The 22,267-nt window shown below is 40.1% G+C and overlaps 1 protein-coding gene across 5 annotated transcripts in view; it reads left to right on the top strand.

The window, feature by feature from the left end:
* The window catches only part of ARHGAP22 (Rho GTPase activating protein 22), a 125,479-nt gene that overhangs the window by 6,261 nt on the left and 96,951 nt on the right, over positions 1-22,267 (top strand). For all 5 annotated transcript variants that reach the window (XR_003961097.4, XM_030276014.4, XM_012574596.5 and 2 more), the window contains exons 2-3: positions 10,508-10,707; positions 14,673-14,760. Coding sequence is in view for 4 of the 5 variants with exons in the window: in XM_030276014.4 (XP_030131874.1) it covers positions 10,508-10,707; positions 14,673-14,760 (288 nt within the window). In the remaining variant the exon portion in view is untranslated. The remainder of the gene's footprint in view (positions 1-10,507; positions 10,708-14,672; positions 14,761-22,267) is intronic.

Raw genomic sequence — 22,267 nt, 5'->3', positions numbered from 1 at the left:
TGTTTCTGTTGTCCTGATTTGGTGCTGTGTGCATATAGAGACCAGGTCAAGAAAGTGATGTTTGTGGGATTCTTCCAGAGACAGGTTCACATTCTCACCCTTACTTGGTGGCATGTCCCATGAAGAAGGATGTGAGCTGTTCAAGGGTGTGATCCTCTCATCTCTGTAGAGATACTCCTCTCCAATTGGATTCATGGTGTGTGCTGGAGTAATTGCTGCTCTTGGCAATAGCAGCTTTCTGTCCCTGCCTGAAGGCTCAGGCATGCAGTCATTTCCCTTAGAAAAAGCCCTGAAAAGTTTGCAGGCAGGCACCAGCTTATTAAGCACAGGCAATCTGAATTTGAAATAATGAACCATAGCTTCACCTCCTAAGGAGAGAAAGGGGCATTGAGAAAGAAGAGTAATTCAACTCTAAGGGCAGCTGGACTGCTGGGGAGAGCACATGTGGTGAGGAAATTAAATATTAAAAAATCAAAAAGTCATAGGCTCTCTAATTATTAATAGAGCATCACTGAGGGAGTACAGGGTAAAACTGGCAGTCTTTGTGTAAATAGCACAGTGGAAGGTCTACAAATGCTAGCACCTCTCTCCTGAGAGGCCAGTCACCTGCACTTTCACTACCTGTATAAATGTAATACTCTTTATTGTAAGATTACTACCAGAATTACTTTTCTTTCCTTGCTGGATTTCCTCTGACATTTATGGTAAATGATAGGTAAGCACAGCCACATAAACAATTTAATTTATGTTTAAAAACATAAACATAAATTTACGTTTATGTCCTTCAGCTCACTGCAGTATGGGCAGGGGTAGTTTGATCCAAGGATATGGGTTCACTGGTGGGGAAGGCAAACTCCTTCATGAGGCCACAGTGTGAGCTATCTTCTGAGCTGGAAGAGGAAAGGATCTGTGCCCAGGCCTGCACATATTTAAGTACTTAAAACTAGCATGGGGCAGGGAGGGTCCTGCTGACAGTCTTTCTAACAGGTATTCCTTCCACAGAGCTTTTCTGTGCCCAATGAGCTGTAAATTGGCATTATGCAGATCTCTAAAGAGAGGAGATACTAGGTTTTTGCTGTGGTGAAAGAAGTAATTTGTAATATCCTTCCTCTTAAAAGCAGGTGTTAAGAGTTGTTATGCTTCACTAAGATTGTCATCCTGTGAACTGGTATTGAAGTTAAAAATACCAACCTGTGGTATAAGAAATAAAGGCACTACATATGTTGTTTCTTAAGTGAGAACTGATTCGGTTGCATGGAAAGGGATTAGGCTCATGATCTCTTTGGAGGAACTGTAGGCACAGGGTCAATACTTACTCCTTTGCAGAGCTCCAGTTTAGGAGGAGCCCCCTTTGCTTTATTAATCAGTGATGTCACAAATACTTATGTTTTAATAATCTGAGTACTTAGATTGAGAGTATGAATTAATGTAGGAGCAAGAATTCCTATATTTCTTGCGCCTTTGTCCCCCAGATCAACCCTGGCAGTGCAGCAAGTCACTTAGCTGTGGCACACAGTAGGAAGCAGAACTTATTTGAACATTAAAAGCAGCTACAACAGTGTTGAAATAGGCACAGTGAGCTCTTGGTACAATGTTAAGCCTTGAAAAGCAGAGTAGGAATGAATTCCTTCCTGATCTTTGGATGACTGAAAGAAGAGAAATACAATGTTGTGGCTGAATTCAGGGAATTTTATTGCTGAAAGTGGCTGGGTTCTGGTATCAATTTATCTTATAGCCAGTTGCATACAAAAGGTCTTGAGAGAGATTTCTCTACTCTAGATTCTATTATTTTCAGTCCAGAATAATTTTGGAAAATTATATCCCATGGAGTGCAGTGGACAAATTTCTTTGGTGCTCATAACATCAATTTTAGGAACCATTGATGCTGGCAGCCACTGTCTGAGGAATACGGCCCATGTGCTTGGCATGGCACAGACAGTATTTAGCAAAAGCATGTGGGTGACTGGAGTGCCTCTGAGGAGCCTGAGTTTTTACACTGCAGTGCACCTATGCCTATGCTGCATCTGTAGTGCTGAAGAGCTACAATTTTGATCAGGACTCCACAGTATTTGGTACTGTACAAGCTCAGGCCACAGTCTCAGCTCCAAACTGAATGTTATTGTGGTCAGCATTTTTTTGTTTGCTCCTTAATCTACTATAACTGGGAAGATTATTAAAAATTAACAGCCATAGCCATTGGGAGGATTACAAGGGGCTGTTGCTGATTGTAGAGGGAGTTCAAGGTATTCGTTCGGTCTTCCTTCTCTGACCTGATTTGACTCACTAAAACACCAGGAAGAAAAAATATCTTAGAATTGTCTGCCATTCCAGTAAGCAAATTTTCTTATAAAAAGTCTCACTGTGTCAGTGTAGGAATGTAAGGCTGGATGTGTTGGCAGATGGAAAGAGCAGAGTGGAAGTGGGAAGAAAAGAATAAGACTTTTTTCTTCTGGCAGTGGTGAGCTGTAGCTCGGTGTGGTTGTCAATGGGATTACAAGAGCTTTGGCAGCAACAGAGATGCCTTCAGCAGTGTGGGGTATGCAGTTCTCTTGTCAGGTATGCAGCTCTAACCAACCTGATAGAGATGTACAGCTTTCTGGAGATTGTGTCAGGGTTCAGTGGGAGTGGAGAGCTGGTGCTTGGGTGTGCTAAAAAGCATTGTAATCCACAGTGTCTAACAGGTGCATGTGCTTTAAAGCAACACATCTAATAGCTATGACAAATGTGCTGATCTGAATAGTCTGCAGTAGATGATGATGTCCCTCTGAGATGGGAGATCTCAGAGGCCAGTGCAGATAAAGGGACTTTAAAATATGTTCTTTTGCTAGGAGCAGTTTCTGTACCTGTTCATGTATTATCAAAATGGTCTGTACCTCTGGTTTTGCAATAACAAAGGACGTGGGCTATTTCACTTCACTAGATTGCAAATTGTTAAGTCAATGTGTTGTAGCAGAAAGAATTAAGTCATTATCCTTCCATCTTGACACTTATCCACAATCTAATGCTGGTGGCATGGCTGTGTGGATTTGCAGGGCAGTTTAGAGAACAGCTGGTGGCAGGTTACCTACAATATTTAAGTTTTGTTCATTGACAGGTGTCAAAATCACCATACATTGCTACAACCTGAAGCAGTAATTAAAATTATTTTGCAAATGCAAGGGTAAACTCATTTAAATAATTCTGTGGAGATGAGACCTACGGCCTTCTTGCTGATAATGATAGCAAATGAACTTCAGGACTACTTTGTACAATAGCTGAAAGGTCTCCAGTGTGAAATGTTAACCAACAAAGCAATGCCCCTTTACCTAGATGATAGCAATGGATTGCCAAAGTCCTTCACTTTTCCTGAAGTCCAACATGCCAACAATGTGTTACAATAGTTTGGAGATGAATGTCAATTGTTCTTCAGGAAAAAAATGAATAAATTATCTCACTGACTGTATGTTTTGGGTTGGGGGTTTTTTGTATTGTGTGGGGTGGATTGCCTTGATTATCAAATATACTTGGGTTTTCCTTGACTTGTGGAAAGGTCCTGTATTAATGTAGATCAATTTGTGCTGCTGTATGTGTGTTCTCTGATGTGATAAAGACATCACCAGGCCATTGGTTAGTATATCCCATGGAAGCCTTGAACTTTGTGTCATTGGAAAAGAGAACTATGATTGAAGCTGATTTTTCACTTCCTTCAGTCTTGTCCTTCTGCTGCCATGTTTAGATAAACTACCTGTGTACTTCTGAAAGTAACTCTGGTCAGTAAGGGGCTTTTATGGTCACACCAGCCAGGTCACTGGAGTATACAATTTTTCTGATTTAGAATGTGCCTTATACAGAGCTGACCATGCCATCTGTAAGGTGGTGAAGGGTCATGGCTGTTGAACACCACAAAGAAGTCCAAGATTCATTTCTTCATGCCAGCCAGGAAGCAACTTCCCTCCAACTAATATGTCTTTGCCATGTTTCTGACTGTGTTCCATAAATGCTGTACTGGTGGAACAGAGTCATAGTTTTTCTACATATTATACAGAGGAAATACTGCGAGCTTGCTGAATATTGATGGAAAACCTGAGCCAGCTCTGATGACCCTAAAAAAAGACTACAGGCAGCTTTCAATGTGGGTTGCTGTGTCTGAGCTTGACACAGTTGGGCTGCACAGCTGTCAGAACCAGTTGCAGTTGTGTGTATTCCAGCAGTGTTTGGCTGTGCCTAACCTGTTGTCTCCCTTTCTGCCAGGTACTGTCAGCATGTTCACCCTTAAAGCATGCTGATATGAAGAATTAATTTAATCTAGTGTTCTTCTTCAGAAATCCTTGGTGCATGTGCATTTTGCCTGTGAAAAAGCACTGATTGGTCTGGCAATGCAAAAGGGATACGAGAGAACAACCTTTATAAAACAGTGAACATCTTGAAAACAGAACTCTCAGCTTTTGGACTTTGAGAGGAGATGAAACTGTGTTCTGGAGACAGGGTGCTCCTTCATGAACAGGTGAAGTTTCCCAAGCCATTTGGGCTCCTTTTTGGGCATTCATCTTTCCTTGTCAGAGTCCTTCAGACTGGCTTAGATTCTTTGGCCATGACTGAAATGTGCTTTTAGGTAATTTCCTTACTATTAAGATCTTCTTTCATCCCTCCCTCTGGTAATTTTCTGCTCAAAAGGCTGTCTGTGTGTTTGTGTTGGACTTTTTTTGTTTATTTGGTGTGGTTTTAGTTTTTAAACATAATGTGCTTACCTACAGCTAAATAATCTATAACCAAAGTTTCTGTTTCCCAGTTAATGGCTGAAAGGTATTTCAGACTGTAAATATAGTCAATTTTTAACATCAGTCATCTAGTCTGAGAGTGAAATTACACTGGTTTATACTCCAGTAAATTGTACTAGTTCATGTTGGATTTGAGATTTAAGAACTAGTCTTAGGAATGCAGTTTTTCTTGCAGGAACTTAATAACAAGTAAATAGTTATACAAACAGATCCTTCCTTATGACTTTGAGTTGTTTTGTTTTTTTTTATCCTAGTTTGGTATTTTGCCTGGTTTCCCAACCACTGCAGAAAATACCAGTTAGTAGACAAACATATTTAGAGCTGTCTCCCTGCTTTTTCTTTGGTTGGACAGTAAGATTACAGAACTTCTTCCAGTGTAATGTATTTGTGGGGTGTCTTGGGGGAAAAAAAAGGGTTTCGAAACCCACTTATTTTTCCTTTCTTACTTTTACTTTGGCTGAAAGAAGAACAAATCAAGGGAAGGAATTAAACATAGCACAGAGACAGGTGCAGCTTTATTGAGCAGAAGTGATGGAGCACAAGCTGGCTCTTAGGGTAGTGTTTCTGAATGTGGCAATTGTCATCCAGATCACAAAATGTGAGCAGCTATATGGCTGTGTAGCACCTTTTTGTTTCTGTAGAGATTGCTACTCTGTCTTGAGGGAACTAAAAGCCCTTGCCAGTTCCTTAGACTGATACTCTTCTAGTTGCCTAAAAATACCTTGTCGCCAACCACTTCAAATATTCTGCCTTTAATTCTTTGCTTATTGTGTTTCAAGATGCTTAATTCTCAGATTGTACTGAGGAAGTACCTTGGTTTTATTTGTGCTTACTGACTCTGGTATCTTAGCAATCAAATTTGAAGACAAGTATGGTTCTGTGATGCACACAGAAAAATCTAAACCAAATGTTTTATTGCCTACAGTTCAGTGAAAGGAAATTCGGTATCTCTTTATAGGCATATTACCTGCATTTCCAGTGAATCCTTTTTATAAGGCCAAATTTGAATTAAATAAACCAACTGAGAATATAATTTATAGTATGGGAAGCCACTTCCCTTTGTGGCTAGTGCTTTAAATGAAGACTATATTAGAAATTATATGTAGTGTCACTGTGTCATCAGACTGAAGGAACACCAGAGCAAAGTGCCTTTATTGTAGGATAGTTTGTAGGCCAAAAGCAATTATAATGACTATATTGATTTTAGCTAACTGCCTATGAAATTTCAAAAGATCACATCTTTAATTGATATTGAATTGCATTGACTTGATTGATTTCCATGTCTGGTTTAAGTACTTACTGAGTGCTCCAATCTCTAGTGGTGTCCAGAGCTGGGAGTGGGAGAGGAGGGCAGAAGAGATTGTATAATATTGCCAGGCAGGATTGAACTCAGGAAGGGGGGATGGTATGGATAGGGAAGGGAAGATGTCGTCTCTATTATATGCATGCTCAGGGTAGGAGATAGATGTGATGAGGAAAAAGGAATATGAATATTGCTTGGAGGCAGGTCTGAGTTGCAAAGGAACTCTTGTATGGCCCTCTGGATAGGGATTGCTGCCTCTATAAGGAGTGGCAGTGTGGCTCCATCCAATTTGACCCATCCACTCCTTAGTATAATCTTTGATTTCATGTTTAGAGGCATGAAAATCAAGTATGGGGTTTTGGAGGGGAGTTTGTTTAGTGTAGTCTCAGGCATTTGCACAGTGAGTGTAGAGCAGCACTTCACTGCCTTAGTTTGTATTCTTCCTCCCATCTTCATCTGGATATGAGAACTTCCATGTGCCAGTGTCACTTCCAGTCATAGGAGTAATTTCGAGGTCTGTAATTTTGATTCTTGTCTTACAGAATGATTTACCATCCCCAAATGGCTTGATTCGTTAGTGCCACCTGTGGGTCTGCCGGGTCTGTTGTTTTGTTTCCCTGCTTCGGAGTGGGGATGCTGTGGGTTGTAGTTGGCATTTCAATACTGCCGTGCTATGCAAATAAATCCTAACCCTTTTCCCAAGGAGAGTTTGAATCCTTTCTACACCGATTTCTGTTTAGAACTTAGGTGTATGACTAAATAAATAATCAACTAATGACAAGGTGAGAGTGAAACCAGTCTGTGTGGTGTTATTGGAAACACATTTCTGGATTGGAACTCCAGAGCATGTAAAGTATTTGCTGAGTTGTAAGTCTGATTTATTGATTTGTTTTCTTCCTTATGTTCTGCTGATTCCATAATTTTGTTAAATAGATACACACAAATAATATATTTCTACCATTAAGAATGGTAATATATTTCTACCGTTTAGAATCAGCGGTTTGGTGTATTGCATTAGATTATCAAAGCAGATATTTTGGTCCCAGTAACCTAAGATAACTGCTACTTTAAAGGCAGGACGTGCTCATTCTGACCTCTATGCAATTATTGTATTCTGTGAAGCATGCAATATAAACATCAATGCCGTTAATAGCCATAAATAATTCCCCTTTCTAAAAATTTCTATCTGATCCATGTTGTTGACTTGCAGATGAAACTGCTAAGTATATCCCTAATGAAATTAACTATTACAGTCACGACCAGAAACTAAGGAAATGGAAAGCTAAGACAGCATGAGGAATTAACAATCATGGCAATTGATTGAGACATGGTGCTGCATAAAATAAAATAAGAAAAAGTTCTGCATTCTCCAGAGACTGGTCATGAAAGCTTTAACACTTGACTAAGATAACTAATTACTATGTGACCTGTACAGATAGTATCAAAGAGGGACTGAGGGAACATACAAGGTAACTTATTTGGTAACATTTCAAAGCAAGATGTCTGATGTCTTTTGTGAGGTCTGTGTCAATATAGATGGTAGGTTTCCAGTTAAACAAAATTAATTTCTTTTTAGAGCGAGAGAAAGGTGCCTATGTGCAAGTCAGGAAACCTGAAGGCTGATGGGATTTTCATGCTGGAGAGTGCTAAGGTACTTCAACATGGAGATGACTTAGAGGCTTGCTGAAAGATGGATTTTGGTATCATTAGACTAATTGGTTACTTTAATAGCCAAGATGTTGCCTAAGAACAATTATAGTGCCTTTGATAAAAGCAAATTTTTGAGGTATTTATTTTTGTAATGACATAATTTGTAACATAGGTGTGGACTCAATTCTTATGGGCCTCTGCAATAGAGATGTAAACATGACCAGTGAGTTTTCTTACTGCCTGTGCGTGATGAAATGGGGTCCTCCATGTCCTGGTGGGGATGGGGAGGGGGGTGGTTGTTCTGCTACCTCTGTCACCATCTGCCAGAGGATCGGTGCTGCCAGAAGGGCCAATACTAAAGCCTGAGGGTGTTTGCTGTGTGGGGGAAAGCAGTTCTTGATACTTAGAATTAAAATACCTGTCTGAGAGAGCTCAGACTACAGTAAGTGAGCTTAGAGAATATATCTGGATACACTAAAGCCTGATTTTAAGTGAACTCTGTAGTAATATTTGGGTTTTTTACAATTATTTTGGCACACAAAAATAATTAGAATGAAGGAGTACTGGGTTAAGAGAACCCAAAAGTTGCTGGTAAATTTTACTGATGTAGGACTAATGCTGTATATTAGCTCACATTAAATTTAGCAATGTATTTTAGGCATAAACTAAAGGAAGACTAATTCAGAAAAAGCTATGATGCTGCAGCAGTATCTTACTTGTTACAACATTTCAGCTTTTAAATTAATTTTGAAGTGAAACTAAAAACAAAATAAAAAATTAATTTCTTACATCACAAAATAGTTATAATTTGAAAACTAATTTCTCTTCATTGAGCCACAAAACAAAACCAGTTATTCGCTGTTTTGTTGAAAGCAGCAGGATTTACCTTAGCAGTTTAGAGGAATGGGAAAAAAATCCATACTGCCTGTTAGACAGGGCTTTCATCAAGTCTGAAATTTAACAAAGTGATGCTTCTTCTGTCTGTAAAACTGGAATATTGTGTGGTTAGAATGAGTGCCTATGGATGGTTACAGGAGGGGTGAGTGATTCCTTAAGACAGAGTGGAAGGAGAAAGTATATGAAACTATAAAAGCAGGGATTGTGTCACGGAGACTTTTTGATAATGGGAGGCTGTGATACCATTCAGGTCTGCCCTCTGATGATGGGAGTGTTTAGTGTCTAGAGGTGCTGGTTTGGAGCTCTTTATAAAGCATTACATGATGACCTGACTTTCAGGTCACAAGAAAGGTCAGAGCAAATTTTATCACAGGCACCAATGTTATTTCCCTCACTGGATTACCCTGAGGAGGCTCTTTAAAGATCTGACCTAAGCCTGTTATCTGACTTCCCTTATTTTGCAGTTTGCTTCATGGAAGTGAAGAAATAGGGTCAATTTTAATGTTGCAAATGTGATTATTTAATTTTTTTTTTTATTCCCAAAACACCACAGCATCCTTATTATTTTTCCTTGTTTGGCAAATGCTGGCAGTTTCATCACTGTGTGGTAAGGCACCAGGAGCAGAAACCAATCACGTGGTAACATCAAGGCCATGTTTAGTTCCCTGAACTCAAAAGAGGCAAAAGTAGAGAAAATTAGTCTCTGAGAAGCAGAAGGTTGCTTTGCCCTTTCTTGTGATGGTTTGAATTAGCTGCAGTGTATCAGGGGGACCTGGATAAGAAGCTTGCCTGATTTTTAGCTGCAACAGTTCACAGTGTTAATGTGAGATGTCAGTGATGCAGATTTACTGGTACTGGCCTGTAAACTCATGCCTTGTTCCAAGCGGGCAGTTTAAATTTTGATTTAAGTTAGCTGAGTGTAGAAAATCAGAAAGAGAGGATCATATTAGCACTAATGAAGGAAAAATGACATGAAATATTAAATAAGTATTAATACAAGATATTTTATAAATCCAAAGGAGGTAGAGGTGGAAAAGACCTATGAGGTCACCTAACCTATCTTTTTTGGAGGACTGGCTTGCTGTCTGCAATATATAATCATTGTCTGCTACTCCAGACTAGTTCTAAATGCCCCAAGCTTTAGTACTCTTAATGCAAGAGAGGAAAAAAGAAAGGGTCATAGACTTTTTTCTATTTCTTAAACTTTTCCTCACTTCTTTTATGTTTCTGAAACCCTTCCTCAAATTTACATGTTGGTTTTTCCTCTATTTTGTCTTTTTTATTTTTTAATTTTTTTTGCTTCAGTGTCAGAAAGCCCTGAAGAAAGAGATGATTTCAATAATTCTGGATAGCTGTGTTATCTCTGTCTTTTGTGTGGATCACAGTCACTACTTTGACAATTTTATTTTTTAATTTTCCTCAGTTTTTAATTTTTTTCTCTCCTATGGCAGCTGTGTTCCCTGACTAATCAGCCCAAACTGGTAGTGTGTGGAGTAAGAATATTTTTTTATACTCTCTCCTTCTCTTTGTGCCCCCTCACCATATATTTGCACATCCTCATTGGGCAAAAGCCCTGTTGGGAGAGAGCAACATCATTATTCCATGTAGAGCTGGAAGGCAGTGATGATTTGCCACAAAGAGTGGTTGTATGAGCAGTGAAGCCTCAGTGGAGGTGTGGTGTCTCTTTAGACACTCTGCAGTGAGCAGTACCAATAAAGGTGATGTTTGTCCTGTATTTAACTATCATGAACTTGAATGTACACCTTGAAAAACAAGTACCTGTTCAAAAAGGAAGCATGTCTGTCCATATCTGGGAAGGAAGTGTGGAACAGTTATTTAGCCTCTCTGAGTGTTCTTACTATTATTTGTTTGTTTACTTACTCTGTAATTGCCTTTTCAGCCCGGTCAAGGAGTTTGGTGATGGGTGAACAGATTGGGCCTCCCTCCAGACCATCTTCTCCCAACCCTCAGGAACGTGTGCTGAAGTGTGGCTGGCTAAAGAAACAAAGGAGCATTATGAAGAATTGGCAGCAGCGGTGGTTTGTGCTGCGAGGGGATCAGCTCTTCTATTATAAGGATGAAGAAGAAACTAAACCTCAGGTATGACTAGAGAACTGCAGGAGTTAATGGTTGTGACTTCTGTGTGATCTCAGCTGTGCTTTGATTGACAGCTCATTTCAGTAGTTATCTACCCTCACCAAAACCATACACACTTAAGGAGGTTCAATGGCACAAGATATTCCAGGGGGGCTTTTCTACTGCCAGACAAGTGGTAGAGCTTGGGAAAAGGTTAGAAGGTGTTTACTTACCCACTAGGGCATGCTGACCTCCAAATCTTAGTATGGTCAGCTATGAGACTGGAGTTTGACAAGAGGAGCTATGGAGCTGCAGATTACTGAGGCAGGAGTGATTAACCTCCTTGCTCAGCTGGGACTTGTTATCTCCCAGTTAATCCATTGTTAGCCATGAGGTGAACCAGGTGCTTAGAGCTGGCTTGTGTGTGTGTGGAGTGTGTAGGTTTGGTTACATGCTGAGAATGGGCTGTAATATGTGTTTTAGTGGGAGGGAAGGAGTGGGTGTTGTGCTGTGGGCACAGGAGATGAAGAATTTCTTATTCATGTTTTTCTAATGCCTGCAAAATTTTCTCAGAGCATTTGAGCTAAGGTCTTTCCTGTTGCTGTAGTAGATTATGCATCATAATTCACATAGTCATTGTTTTGACTGTCAGGCCTTTAACCAGAGTCATTGAACAGAGGGAACATAATTGAATGAGCCAGACATTGTCCCTATGCTGCTGGCTCCTGATGAGTCAGTACAGGCATTACAGAGTGACAGTCATACTGTGTAATATCATCACCATCCACACACTCATTATAGACAATTATTAAACTGCTTGATGCAGCTGTCTGCTTGACTGTCACACATAAATTTCATTGTAGAGTGAGAATGGAAACTAATATTCCCCTGTGGGCCTGACATAAATATGGTATATGAATGAGGATCTTGACTCATCTTATATCTTGCACTCCCCTGATAAGGGATTTGGTCCATAATTATGGAAAGTCTTCTGTGTAAAGGCCAGATAGATGTGAACTTCATGATGTAACTTGATTACTCAGGATGCTGCCAGCAATAGCTGGATTTTGCACTTTCAAGCCAGGCACCTTCTCTTCATATGCAATACATGTGGCAGAGCTGGGCACTTTTGAACCATGCCAGTGAACATGATGAGGAAGAAATGGCCTCAGGTAGTCTTGTTGTAAAGAGTTTCTTTAACCCTGGCTCTTTTTGGGCATGGGGTTGCCATTCATTTATCATTGTGGGAAATCATTTTGTATAGGATGATACAGGACTATGTTCTAACTTTTCTTGTACGAGTTGCAAATTAGGATTTACACCTGACTTCAGCTGGGACTGTATGCATCCCACAGGAGAGATGTACCTTTGGGACTCATAGACAGCTGCTGCTTGGGATTCTCTGGAATGAAGGGGAAATGGCACAGGTGTGCCCATGGATCTTAGGAAGACAACTGAGACTCTTTGTTGTAGGGAGATTTTTTTTATAGGCCATGGAGATATTTTCACCAGTTGTTTTTGATATTAATCCCTAATTTTCTTCAGCCCTAGGTACTCATGCTTAATTTAAGTATTTTTGTTTTATTTACTAAGTATGGCCTTTAAGCTTGTGTGTAAAAATGAAATCAATAGTTTCACTGAAATTCCCATTGATCTTCCACTTACTTGATTATTTATACATACTCTGGAAGAGTTGTACTCTTCTTGTTTACCTGGTAAAGTCAAATGAGATTTATGGCATAATATTTCTAGAGAGAAACATGAAACAACATCTCTTTTTTCATGGATGTTGCATTGCCTATTTTTATGAAAACCTGTGCTTTCAGATTCTTAGAGGAAACTGCAGATACTCCTCCTTTAATAATATTGCAGAAAAGGTAGAACTGTAATCTAATGGCAGGAGAATCACACAGGCATTCTGGAGGGAAGAGGATTTTTTCTGTTGTCCTAATGGATTGAATATCATTGAAGGTGTGTATATTTTTGTGCCACATGGCAGGTGCAGTTGCACAGCCCTCCATCAGAGACCAAAGTTAGAGGGTGGATCTGCAGCCATTGCTTTTCTGCAGAGTTTTCTCTTTTTTGCCTCTGTGAGGACAGGGGGAAAGGAGGAGTGACCTGCAAAGAGATTTTGATACTCCTACTGACCCTGTCAATATGTTTGTGTTTTTAAAGCAGCTTTGGGCTTGTTTCTATTCCCAGGAAAGGAGAGAGCATACACTGCTCCCCCATTTCCAGGGGAATAGAAGCCACTGTGCAACTAATTCATCAACCCTTCCTTCAGTATTGACTTGACATGATAAAAGGTTTTAATGCATCTGCAGTGGGCTTGAATTTTGCACTTTAGGAAAGCGCAGAATTTTCTAGAATGTGGCCACTGGACTCTAAAGATGATATTTTATACAATACTTTTTGATTCCATTCTGAATAACTTCAGATGCATCTGCATTTTTGTCAAGTGGCCTTTCCTATGTTTTCCTGTTGTCTTGGGAATGTCTTCAGTTTATCTTCTAATTTCCGTGACCCTCAGAGTCAAATTGCAGGGCAACAGGATTGGGAGGTAAGGGTGGTGAAGGTTTATCCTGTTGTGCTGACTTATTTTACTTCAATTTAAAATCTTAGAACCATTCTTGAGAACCAGTCAGTATGGACTTTGCTAAGAGCCCTCCTCCACCATGTCATTCCACAACCTTACCCTTACACTGGGCAGGGGACAGGAGCTGAGCCTTGACACTGTTGAACAAAGCATTAGTAGGAGGATGTGTTCCTGAAGAGCAAAGCTATGGAAATTATACTGAATAGTGACAATGAAAAGTATCTGCCTTCAATGTTTTATAGAGAAGATTGTAAAGTTCTTCTGTTAGTTGAAATTATGGATTGTCTTTCTCATGAGACACTAATTGTATTACTCCATTATATGTGGATCTGGAAGCTGACAAATAGCATAACTAGAATTTGCTTTGATTACCAATGTTATGATGTCCAGTGTGTCTTGGATTTTGGGTCTTGCCAGATTAGTAAACATGCATAGCTGTATTCTCACCAACCAGAGATATGTGTGAAAAACTTGACTGAAACAACTTTACAACTTTTTTCATTTTCTGTTCATCAAGAAAAGATGATTTGGACCCTGTTTGCATTCCAGGGCAGTTCAGTACAGGAACTGCTGATTACCCTCTTCATGGCTTAACTCTTGAGAGTCCCAGTTCTTACTGTATTCTTATTGTATTTTGTCTGTCTGATTGTGCACATGTTCTGAAGAATATTAGCTGGAAACCCTATAAAAGATCAGAGATTAAATGCTTGTTTCACCCAGGTTACTGGAGAAGAGCATCCTGTGATGTCTTTTTCATATTTTCCATGGATTAAGAGGATTTTTTTCATTTTGAAGATATTATGGCACCAGCTATGCAGAGTTCCCAAACTGGAATACATTGTGTTAATTATGCTTGGACTCAAAGTGGAAGTGAAGCTGAATACTGGCAGCATTTGAACTTGGGATGTAAAGGGGCTCAGTTTTTTTTCTAGGGAAGCTATAGTCTTTTGGATTAAAAGGTAGTCCACTTTCTTTCAAATCTGAATTAACTGCTTTCTTCCATTATTTCCCTGGGAACTTCTGCCTACTGAAGATTTCTGGAAAATAGGCCATTTTATTCAAAAGCATGCTGCAACCAGAAGTTCAAGGGTGTAGGAAGAGTATATGTAATGCGAGATGAAACTCTTGCAAGGGATAATTAACCAAGGAGAATAATTTCTACATGCTCAGAGTAATGTTATTCCAGAGGAAACAGCCTTTAACCAGCAGTGCCCGGTGTGAGAAAAAGGACAGTGAAGCAGGTAGATGACCAGTTCAAATCTTTTCTTGCTCAGAACTGTGGAAAGGTGTTGGGATCAGCAGAGGAGCAGGACTTGAGTTTACTATACATTTTATCATTTCCTTACCCTTTTAGTGGCCTTTTCCTTTTCACTAATGTTTGTGTCCATTACAGGGTTTGATACTACTGCAAGGAAGTCAGGTGAACGAGCTGCCACCTAATCCTGATGAACCAGGGAAGCATCTGTTTGAAATTACCCCAGGTATGTCAGTGGTTTTTTGTGCTTTCACTATAACATTGAATCATTCCCATCGGTTGTCACTAATGGTAATTGAGTTGCATTGATCACTCCTGAATGTTCTGATACACTGGCAAGATTATCCAGTGAGACTGAGAAAAAGGACTTGACTAAATGGTGTTCCTTGTTCTGGATATAAGTGCTGCTGTGGTGCCTCATTTTCATTTTACAGAGTTGAGATGCATCATGATCCCTGCCTTTCCTGTTTGGAGAGGCTCTTTGCTTGGAGCGTTGTGTGGTCTCTCTATGGATGCATTTTTCTGGTTGCTACAGGAGAAACAGGCACAGAGCACAGTACAGAACTTAGGGAAGAGGGACATGTGGTATCAGGATGAAATTTATTTCATGTATACTAATTATTTTGGGAAAGTGGGTAGGAGGGCACACAAAAAGCTTCAAAACATTTCCCTTTTGGATGAAAGGTTTAAGAACATAGATGACCTAGCACGGAAGAGAGGTTGAATTTTTTTTCAGGTAGAAAATCTAATGATCTGTCACTGTAGTATTAATGTAAAATTTTTGCAGTAATTTTAGCTCCTATTTAAATGCTCTCTGGGGACAGAGTTTGTATCTCCAGGATAGATTCAGAATTAAGTTCCCTGTTGCAGTATAGGACCAATTTAATTCAGTTGATTTGGTTCTGATTATATTTGTAATTTGTATTCAAACCCTGCACATAGGTTTGAATGCAGTGTATTTTGGAGGTAGTTTTAGGTGGCATTTAGGATCAGAGGAGAAAAACCTGTTGCCATGCTACAGTGTTACGGCAGAGGAATGAGAGCCCTGAAAGAACTGAGTCAGTTCATCTATCTCCCAGTACCTGAAGACTGAGTTCCTAGAAACTAAGAGGTAGACAAATGTGACTCTGCTAAAAACTGAGTGCACTAACACAGTCATGCTTCAGTTCACTTCCAGATTGTCCTGCATGGGCTATCTGTCCATGCTGCTTAGCATTATCTCTCCCACAGCATCAGTGCTGCCAGTATGGAAGATAAAAGTAATTGCTTTAGGTTGCCTCTTGTTTTTCTAATGGATTTTTTGTAATAGACACTTGCCCCTGTATTTGAATGTTATTGCTGTGAAGTCAGGTGTGTTTTTACTCTTTGGGGTAATTTTCTTACCACCCTGTTAGGCTGGCTTAAAATATCATTTTTGCATACCCCTCTTGAGACAGTATCAGGCAGAGCAAGAACAGGCAGTGCTGTAAGGTTTTCAACAACCCCATCAGGCAGTGTTTTGCAATACCTCAGTCACAGAATTCCGTTTGACATGCAGGAAGCTACTTGGGGAGAAGAGATTAATTTTTTTTTCCTCTTACTTATCACTGTGCACTATCTATTAATGCCTTTTTTTCCCCTTATACTGCACTGTGCCTCATAGGCAGGGCCCCACAAACAGCAGGGCATTGGGCCCGCAGTGTTGCCTGTATGGAGGATCTCCAAGGAAGTGGCATTAATTTTTGGTCTGAATGTGACCATTTTGCAAAAATTGTTCCCCATACTGTTGCAGAAGGACTGTGAATCTGTGATGTGAAAACACTTGGATTGTTGTGATTGTGAATGATCCCATGTGTTCTGGCAGTGATCTGAAATAATTAACTGAGCCACAGACTGGCTTTATTGAGTTTCCTGAAGATTTGAAGTTCTTCTGATTCCAGATGGCAAAATGGTAATTCTTTACTACTTGTTCAGCTTATCAGGTTATATTACTGTAGCCTGCAAAAGAATTGTCCTAAACTGCAGGGAGCTGTTGCTTCAGGTGAGTTGGTAAAGCAGGACCGTGTGGCTAGTTGAAAGGGGCTATTCAGAAAGGTGGAAAAAAGTGACACTATTTAGCATGGTTGTGGATCCCAGGATATTTGTGTTCAGTCTAGTGTTTTGACATCACACTTTTCTGTATTCCCTGAAAAAACTATTCAGTCTTAGTGTAACACTGACTTGTCTGCAAAATGAAGGTGTTTTCCTTAACTTATGCAACTAAATCCCATTTGCAGCAAACTTAGTTGCTACATGGATAGTAAGTATTGAAAAAACACTATAAATAGCCAGTCAATACAGAATGTGATTGACACAGATGTCACCGGAGAATGTGGCCCAAAGAGGTCCCCGTTTTGTTCACAGTAGATTTATTCTGTGCTGGTTTTGGCATAAATGCCTTTTCTTTTTTTTTGCATGTGTTCTGAAATGACCGTGTTCTGCATGGTTGCCAGCCTGCAGAACACCCACATAGTGAACAGCTCTGAAACAGATGCCAGATAGGAAGGGGAGCACAAATCATCTTGCAGGACCCAGATCTTTATTTCCCATTACTGCCCATCTTTCCTTGTGTTGGATGTATGGCCACAATCACATTGCTGCCTAATGGTGTTTAATTTATCCCAATATAACCTAGGACTCTACAGTTTCTATAGGGATAGTAAGATTTATGTTTTTTTAAACTCTCTTAGCTAAGTTGGGGATTTTGTGAATACAGGTACATTCAATAGCTCAAGTATAGATTAGGGTTTTACTGTACTAGCAAGCATCAGAGCTTTAACCAGCAAAATTAAGAACGGAGTGTAACATTCCTAAAGTGTACCTATAGCTGATAGCAGTTTACCTGGCAAAGAGAAGAAACTGAGCTCTGAGAAATGTCCAAAGAGTTCCAAAGTCTGTGGTACCACATATCTCCAAAACCCTATATTGTGATTAATGGCTAAGGCATTCAGAGTCCTTGTTGTGCAACTGTTGTTGAGATCTTGCCACCTTTCCTCTGCTACGGGCTGTGTTAAATTTGGCTGTGAGAGCTGCTCCCTCAGAGGGCAGGGACTAGAGTAACAGCATGTCCTGTGCTGTAACAGAGCACGTATTGATTTTCTGCTGAGCAACAAGAACTAATGATGGGCATTGTGCATTATTCATGTTTCATCAAGTTCATTTCTAAGCTGTATAGGGCAGCTGGGAGAAGGGTTAACTAGGGACATGAGACTGCAGAACAGTTCTACAGTCAAACCAGTGTTAGATCTGGTGACAGGACTTCCTGAGATATATTCTCTATATTCCTTTTTGAGGAAACTATGTAAATTTCTGTTTTGAATCCATTCATGCTTCCCTTCATCATAGAAGTTCAAAGTGGAATGGTGGGGCAAGCTCTGGGTACAAGTTGCTCTTGTACTCCAGTGCACATTAGCAGGTGGTGGGGAGTGTTTTTGTAAAGTTAATAAGGTAGTATGAGGTCAGGTTCAAATGTTATGCCATTTGGAGCAATAATTCCACAGCAGCTGGTATTTATGGATGGAAGTGATCTATGTTGTTTGGGAGAGGAGTCCAAATCTGACAACAAAGAGCATCTGCTGTTGCTAGGGGCAACAGAACAACAAGGTGTTGACCTGGGGTCACAGTGCATTTTGGAGTGGTGTAATGCAGCTTGTAAGAAGCCACTGGGATTAAGCTCTGAGAAAGTCTTAAGGAATGTTCATGACTTTAGTGCTCCTGAAGTCTGACCTTTTAGGAAACAATATTTTAATGTTGTGTGGCAAGTGGTCTATCTAGTTTCATTCCCCAGTCTTTGCAGCACTACGAGATGCTCAAGTTCTTCTGCAGACAGAGAATATCCTGATATAGTAAGATTTTTAGAATCCACAAGGGGAGTGGTAAAAAGGTTCAGAAGTTAGGAGGTACTCATGGTACACATTTTGATGTCCTTTATCACTGATGGTAGCTAGTTCCTGTTTCTTGACACAGTGCTTTTTGCCAACGTGAACGGTGACAGCTCTTAGCTGAGCCTTTCTGTGAGAATTAGAGTGCTGTTTTGTAATGAGTTTCATTTTTTCATTGGAAACAGCTGCTGAAAGGATTGATATTGTTTCCATATATTTAAGCAGATATTTCATTTCAGCTCTCATGACTGATAAAAAGTTCTCAAACCAGTTGGACTTCAAGTCAATCCAACCAAGGTGGTGAGAGCTGCAACTTTAGGTTGTTTTTTGTGCTCCAGTTGAGTTAGCAACCGCTCTCTCCTTAATAAAGCAGTTCAGTCCTCTTCATTTTTGTTACCTCGGTCTTTTTGCAGACTTAGCCAGAGCAAGGACCACTGCCTGTACGTGAAAATAACCTTTGCCATCTAAATCAAAACTTTGGAAGTCAGTTCTCTATGGTGTGCCCTTTCAGTTAGTTCTAGAGACTTAATTTACTATAGGCAACTTGCCCTTACAAAAGGAACTTGCATGGAATACAGAATCGTTCAAAGATTGAGTAGTGGTTGCATTTTGCCAGAAGTTAGGCCGGGGCAAAATAAAATGCCTTGTGCAGAAACTTTGTGCAGGGCTTATGCAGAAGCTACTTCATGGCCTTGGTTGCGCTGTATAACAAGAAGGAAAATCAAGAAAGGCAGAATAAGAAGGTAGGAGTCTTAATTCTTACAGGAACAATAATTACTGTCTACTTGTTCTGTAGGGGTCCATTTGTATTGTTGACAGTATTTGACAGAGAACTTGGAGTGGCAGCTTGTTTGTTTTGTAGCAGTAGGTGGAATGATGCCCACAGAGCAGTCTGATCTGGTACACTTCTGCATCCCAGGTGATCAACACCAATTAAGCTATTTTTGTGGCCTTTTTATCTCAGTTCCTGTTGAGATGGTGTGTAATTAAAATACCAGGAGGAGAAATTAGAAATTCATACATTGAAAAGCATTCCGTGTTCTCTATTATTCAATGCAAATTGCAGTTCTAATTAACAGCAGGATCCTGAGTTTGGCATTGGTAATTAAGTTTTCTCCTGAAGTCTACAGCTGAAAACTGACTGTGCATATCTGAATATGTGATGATGTTGATATTTGAGAGGTATATTTAGATTCCTGGGATTTGGCATCCACCATATTGGCTAGGGAAATGGCAGCAAAATAAAGTAATTTTGGGTCCTACATGAAAGTTTAAGAATGCAGTGCATTCTGGAAGCACTTAGCAAGAGAGAGTTGTGGATGTTACCATGTCCATGGCATTGCATTGACCTGGACAAAAAGATTCGTGGTCTTGGTTTTGCAGTGGAGGACCCTGTCAGATCTGTGTTTATTACTTCTATATAGCTGCGAGCATGCAGTATGTCACTAAAAACCTGTCTCTTGGAGCATAAGACAGATTTTTCCATTTATTGAGGGGTGGGAAACAATAAATGTCTTTTCTAAATTGTCTTTCCAAAGGAGCGCCCAGAATGATAAAATTGTATGATTTTTTTGCAGTCATAGTCTGGAAACTGTTTTGTATAATTATCTTTTTTCTTGGCTTGAGACCTTTAAGGTAATAACGTTTTAACACTCAGATGATGATGGGTATATCTCCTTGCCTTTTCCCAGTTGCAGGGTGTTTTCATGCTCAAGTGCAGTTTGAGCCTCCTTGAGAGTGTGTATCCTGAAGCTCTGTGCCTGGAAGTGTTGGTGCGCTGTTCTCTGCTCTGTCTCTCCTGAGCACTAGATGGTGCTGGTTCTTTCCAGCTCCTGCCTGGGCTCTTGTGTCGGTGATGGCACACGTCTTGAATCCCTGGAGCGCGACTTCATCCTCTCAGGGGAAACTAGCTGCTCTGTTTTGTTCATTCGTGTCTCCTCAAAGAAATCAGCAAGCAAGAGTTCTCTAGCGACATCTTTGCCCAGCCTGTGAAGCCAATACTGTGCTCTGGGGGCAGAATACAGTATTGAATGCATTTATGCACATTTACTCGGTTAGAGTGTGGTGCTAGTGATGCCAAGGTTGCAGGCTTGGTGCCCGTATGGGTCATTCACTTAAAAGCTGGGCTCTATGATCCTTGTGGGTCCCTTCCAACTCAGACTATTCTGTGATTCTGTAATATTCTATACTGAACACACTCCATGTAGTCGCAATATACAGCTGCTGTCTCAGATGCCAAAATCAACTGTCTTTAAAACATTTAAGTTCAAATTGTTTACCTATTTGAATCTTGTTTTGGTCTTAAAACTGTAATATAAGAGCAGAACATGTTCTGTATAGACACACACAGTAATGACTGTGAGGGGAAGCCACTTGGATGTAGGTCTCCACTGTTTCAAGTTACCATACTGACCAAGTGCTTATGGGCTATTTAGTGGCATCTGTCTGACTGTTTTCCTCTTTCCCCATTCTGAGCCTGCTAAACTTACTTTTCAAAATATGTATCTTCAAAATTTTGCAAGTTTAATGCATTGGCATTTTCCAAAAGGTACGAGCTGCCTTCCTTGGGATTCTCCTTTCTTAATTCAACTGAGATTATTTATTGAACTGAAAAATTAATTTTAATGGCCTATCCAGACCTTGACTACTTCCTTTAAGTCAACAGAAGTATCAATCAGCTGACAGTATTTCTAGGCTTCTTTTACTAATGGATTCAAGTTGATTAACTGGTACTTGAGTAAGTTAATGGAGTCCCTCATTTCCCTTGTGCAGATAAATGCTAGCAGCTCAAATCTTCTGTGACCAATGCTCCTCTGCTTACTGATATTCTGATCTGTACTTTCCTTGAATGCTTGACTGTAGCATGTCACTGAATTCTTATGAAAAGTGGACGTGGGAAAAAAAAAGGACTGAACTTTGCTCTCAATTCATGTAACCTTATTGATTTCAGTAAATATTGTGTTCAGTCCAAGGCTGTATCCCTACAGCTTGACCAATCCTCTTCTGCCTCCTTAAGGAGATGACTCATTGCAGGTGAAGGCCTTTGGACTGCATCCAGAGTTCTGTGCAGAAAGGTTATTAGGCTCCTCTTTTCCCCTAAGGGCGATGAGGCTCTCTGATAGTTAAGGATGTTTTGGCTCACCTCATATTATCAATTTAAAACATCTTGAAGGGCATCAGGAGGCACCTGCAGCATGTAAATTTCTTTTTGTTTTGTTTTCTTTTTTCCCCTAGCATATGCAATGCCCAAGGCTAATGTTTGCATTTGGCAAGTCATTAAATAAACAAAATCCTGCCTTTGTTTTATTAGAAGTGTTTGATCTCCTTCAAGCTGTACTGTCTCCATCCCTCAGTGCTCTGAGGCCATGGGCAGCTGAAAGCAGGACTGGAAATGGGCTGCAATAGCATACCTGTGTTCTGCTGTCCTGGGATTTGTATTCCAGGAGAAGTTCTACATTTGATCCCTGATCAGTAGCACCTAGCTGTCTTTAATGCGTGGGCTGGCTTTAAAGAAGAATGATGGTTTTTAAAACTTCAATTGCAATCACATAAGTCCTGCTGTGAAAGGAGCATGAGACTTAAGAACTTTCATGAATAGGGCTTTCTGCTAGTGCAGATCATTAAAATGTAACCTCTGACTGGTTTTGAGCAGTCTTCCTTAACCCACCGTATTACTGAGAGACAGAAATAGCATTTTATATAGGTTGCTTTTTGGGTATAGAAATATGGCTTTGTAGCATGATGGCACATTGTAGTGGAAATGTACAAGGCAGCATTTGATCCCCCCAGGTTGATTTTTCAGTGCAAATTAGGTAATTCTGTGTATACTTCTTG

Source organism: Taeniopygia guttata, chromosome 6 (genome assembly GCF_048771995.1).
Source record: "Taeniopygia guttata chromosome 6, bTaeGut7.mat, whole genome shotgun sequence".
NCBI lineage: Eukaryota > Metazoa > Chordata > Aves > Passeriformes > Estrildidae > Taeniopygia > Taeniopygia guttata.
Note: the sequence above shows the minus strand (reverse complement) of the source record. Positions and strands in the feature narration are given on the sequence as shown.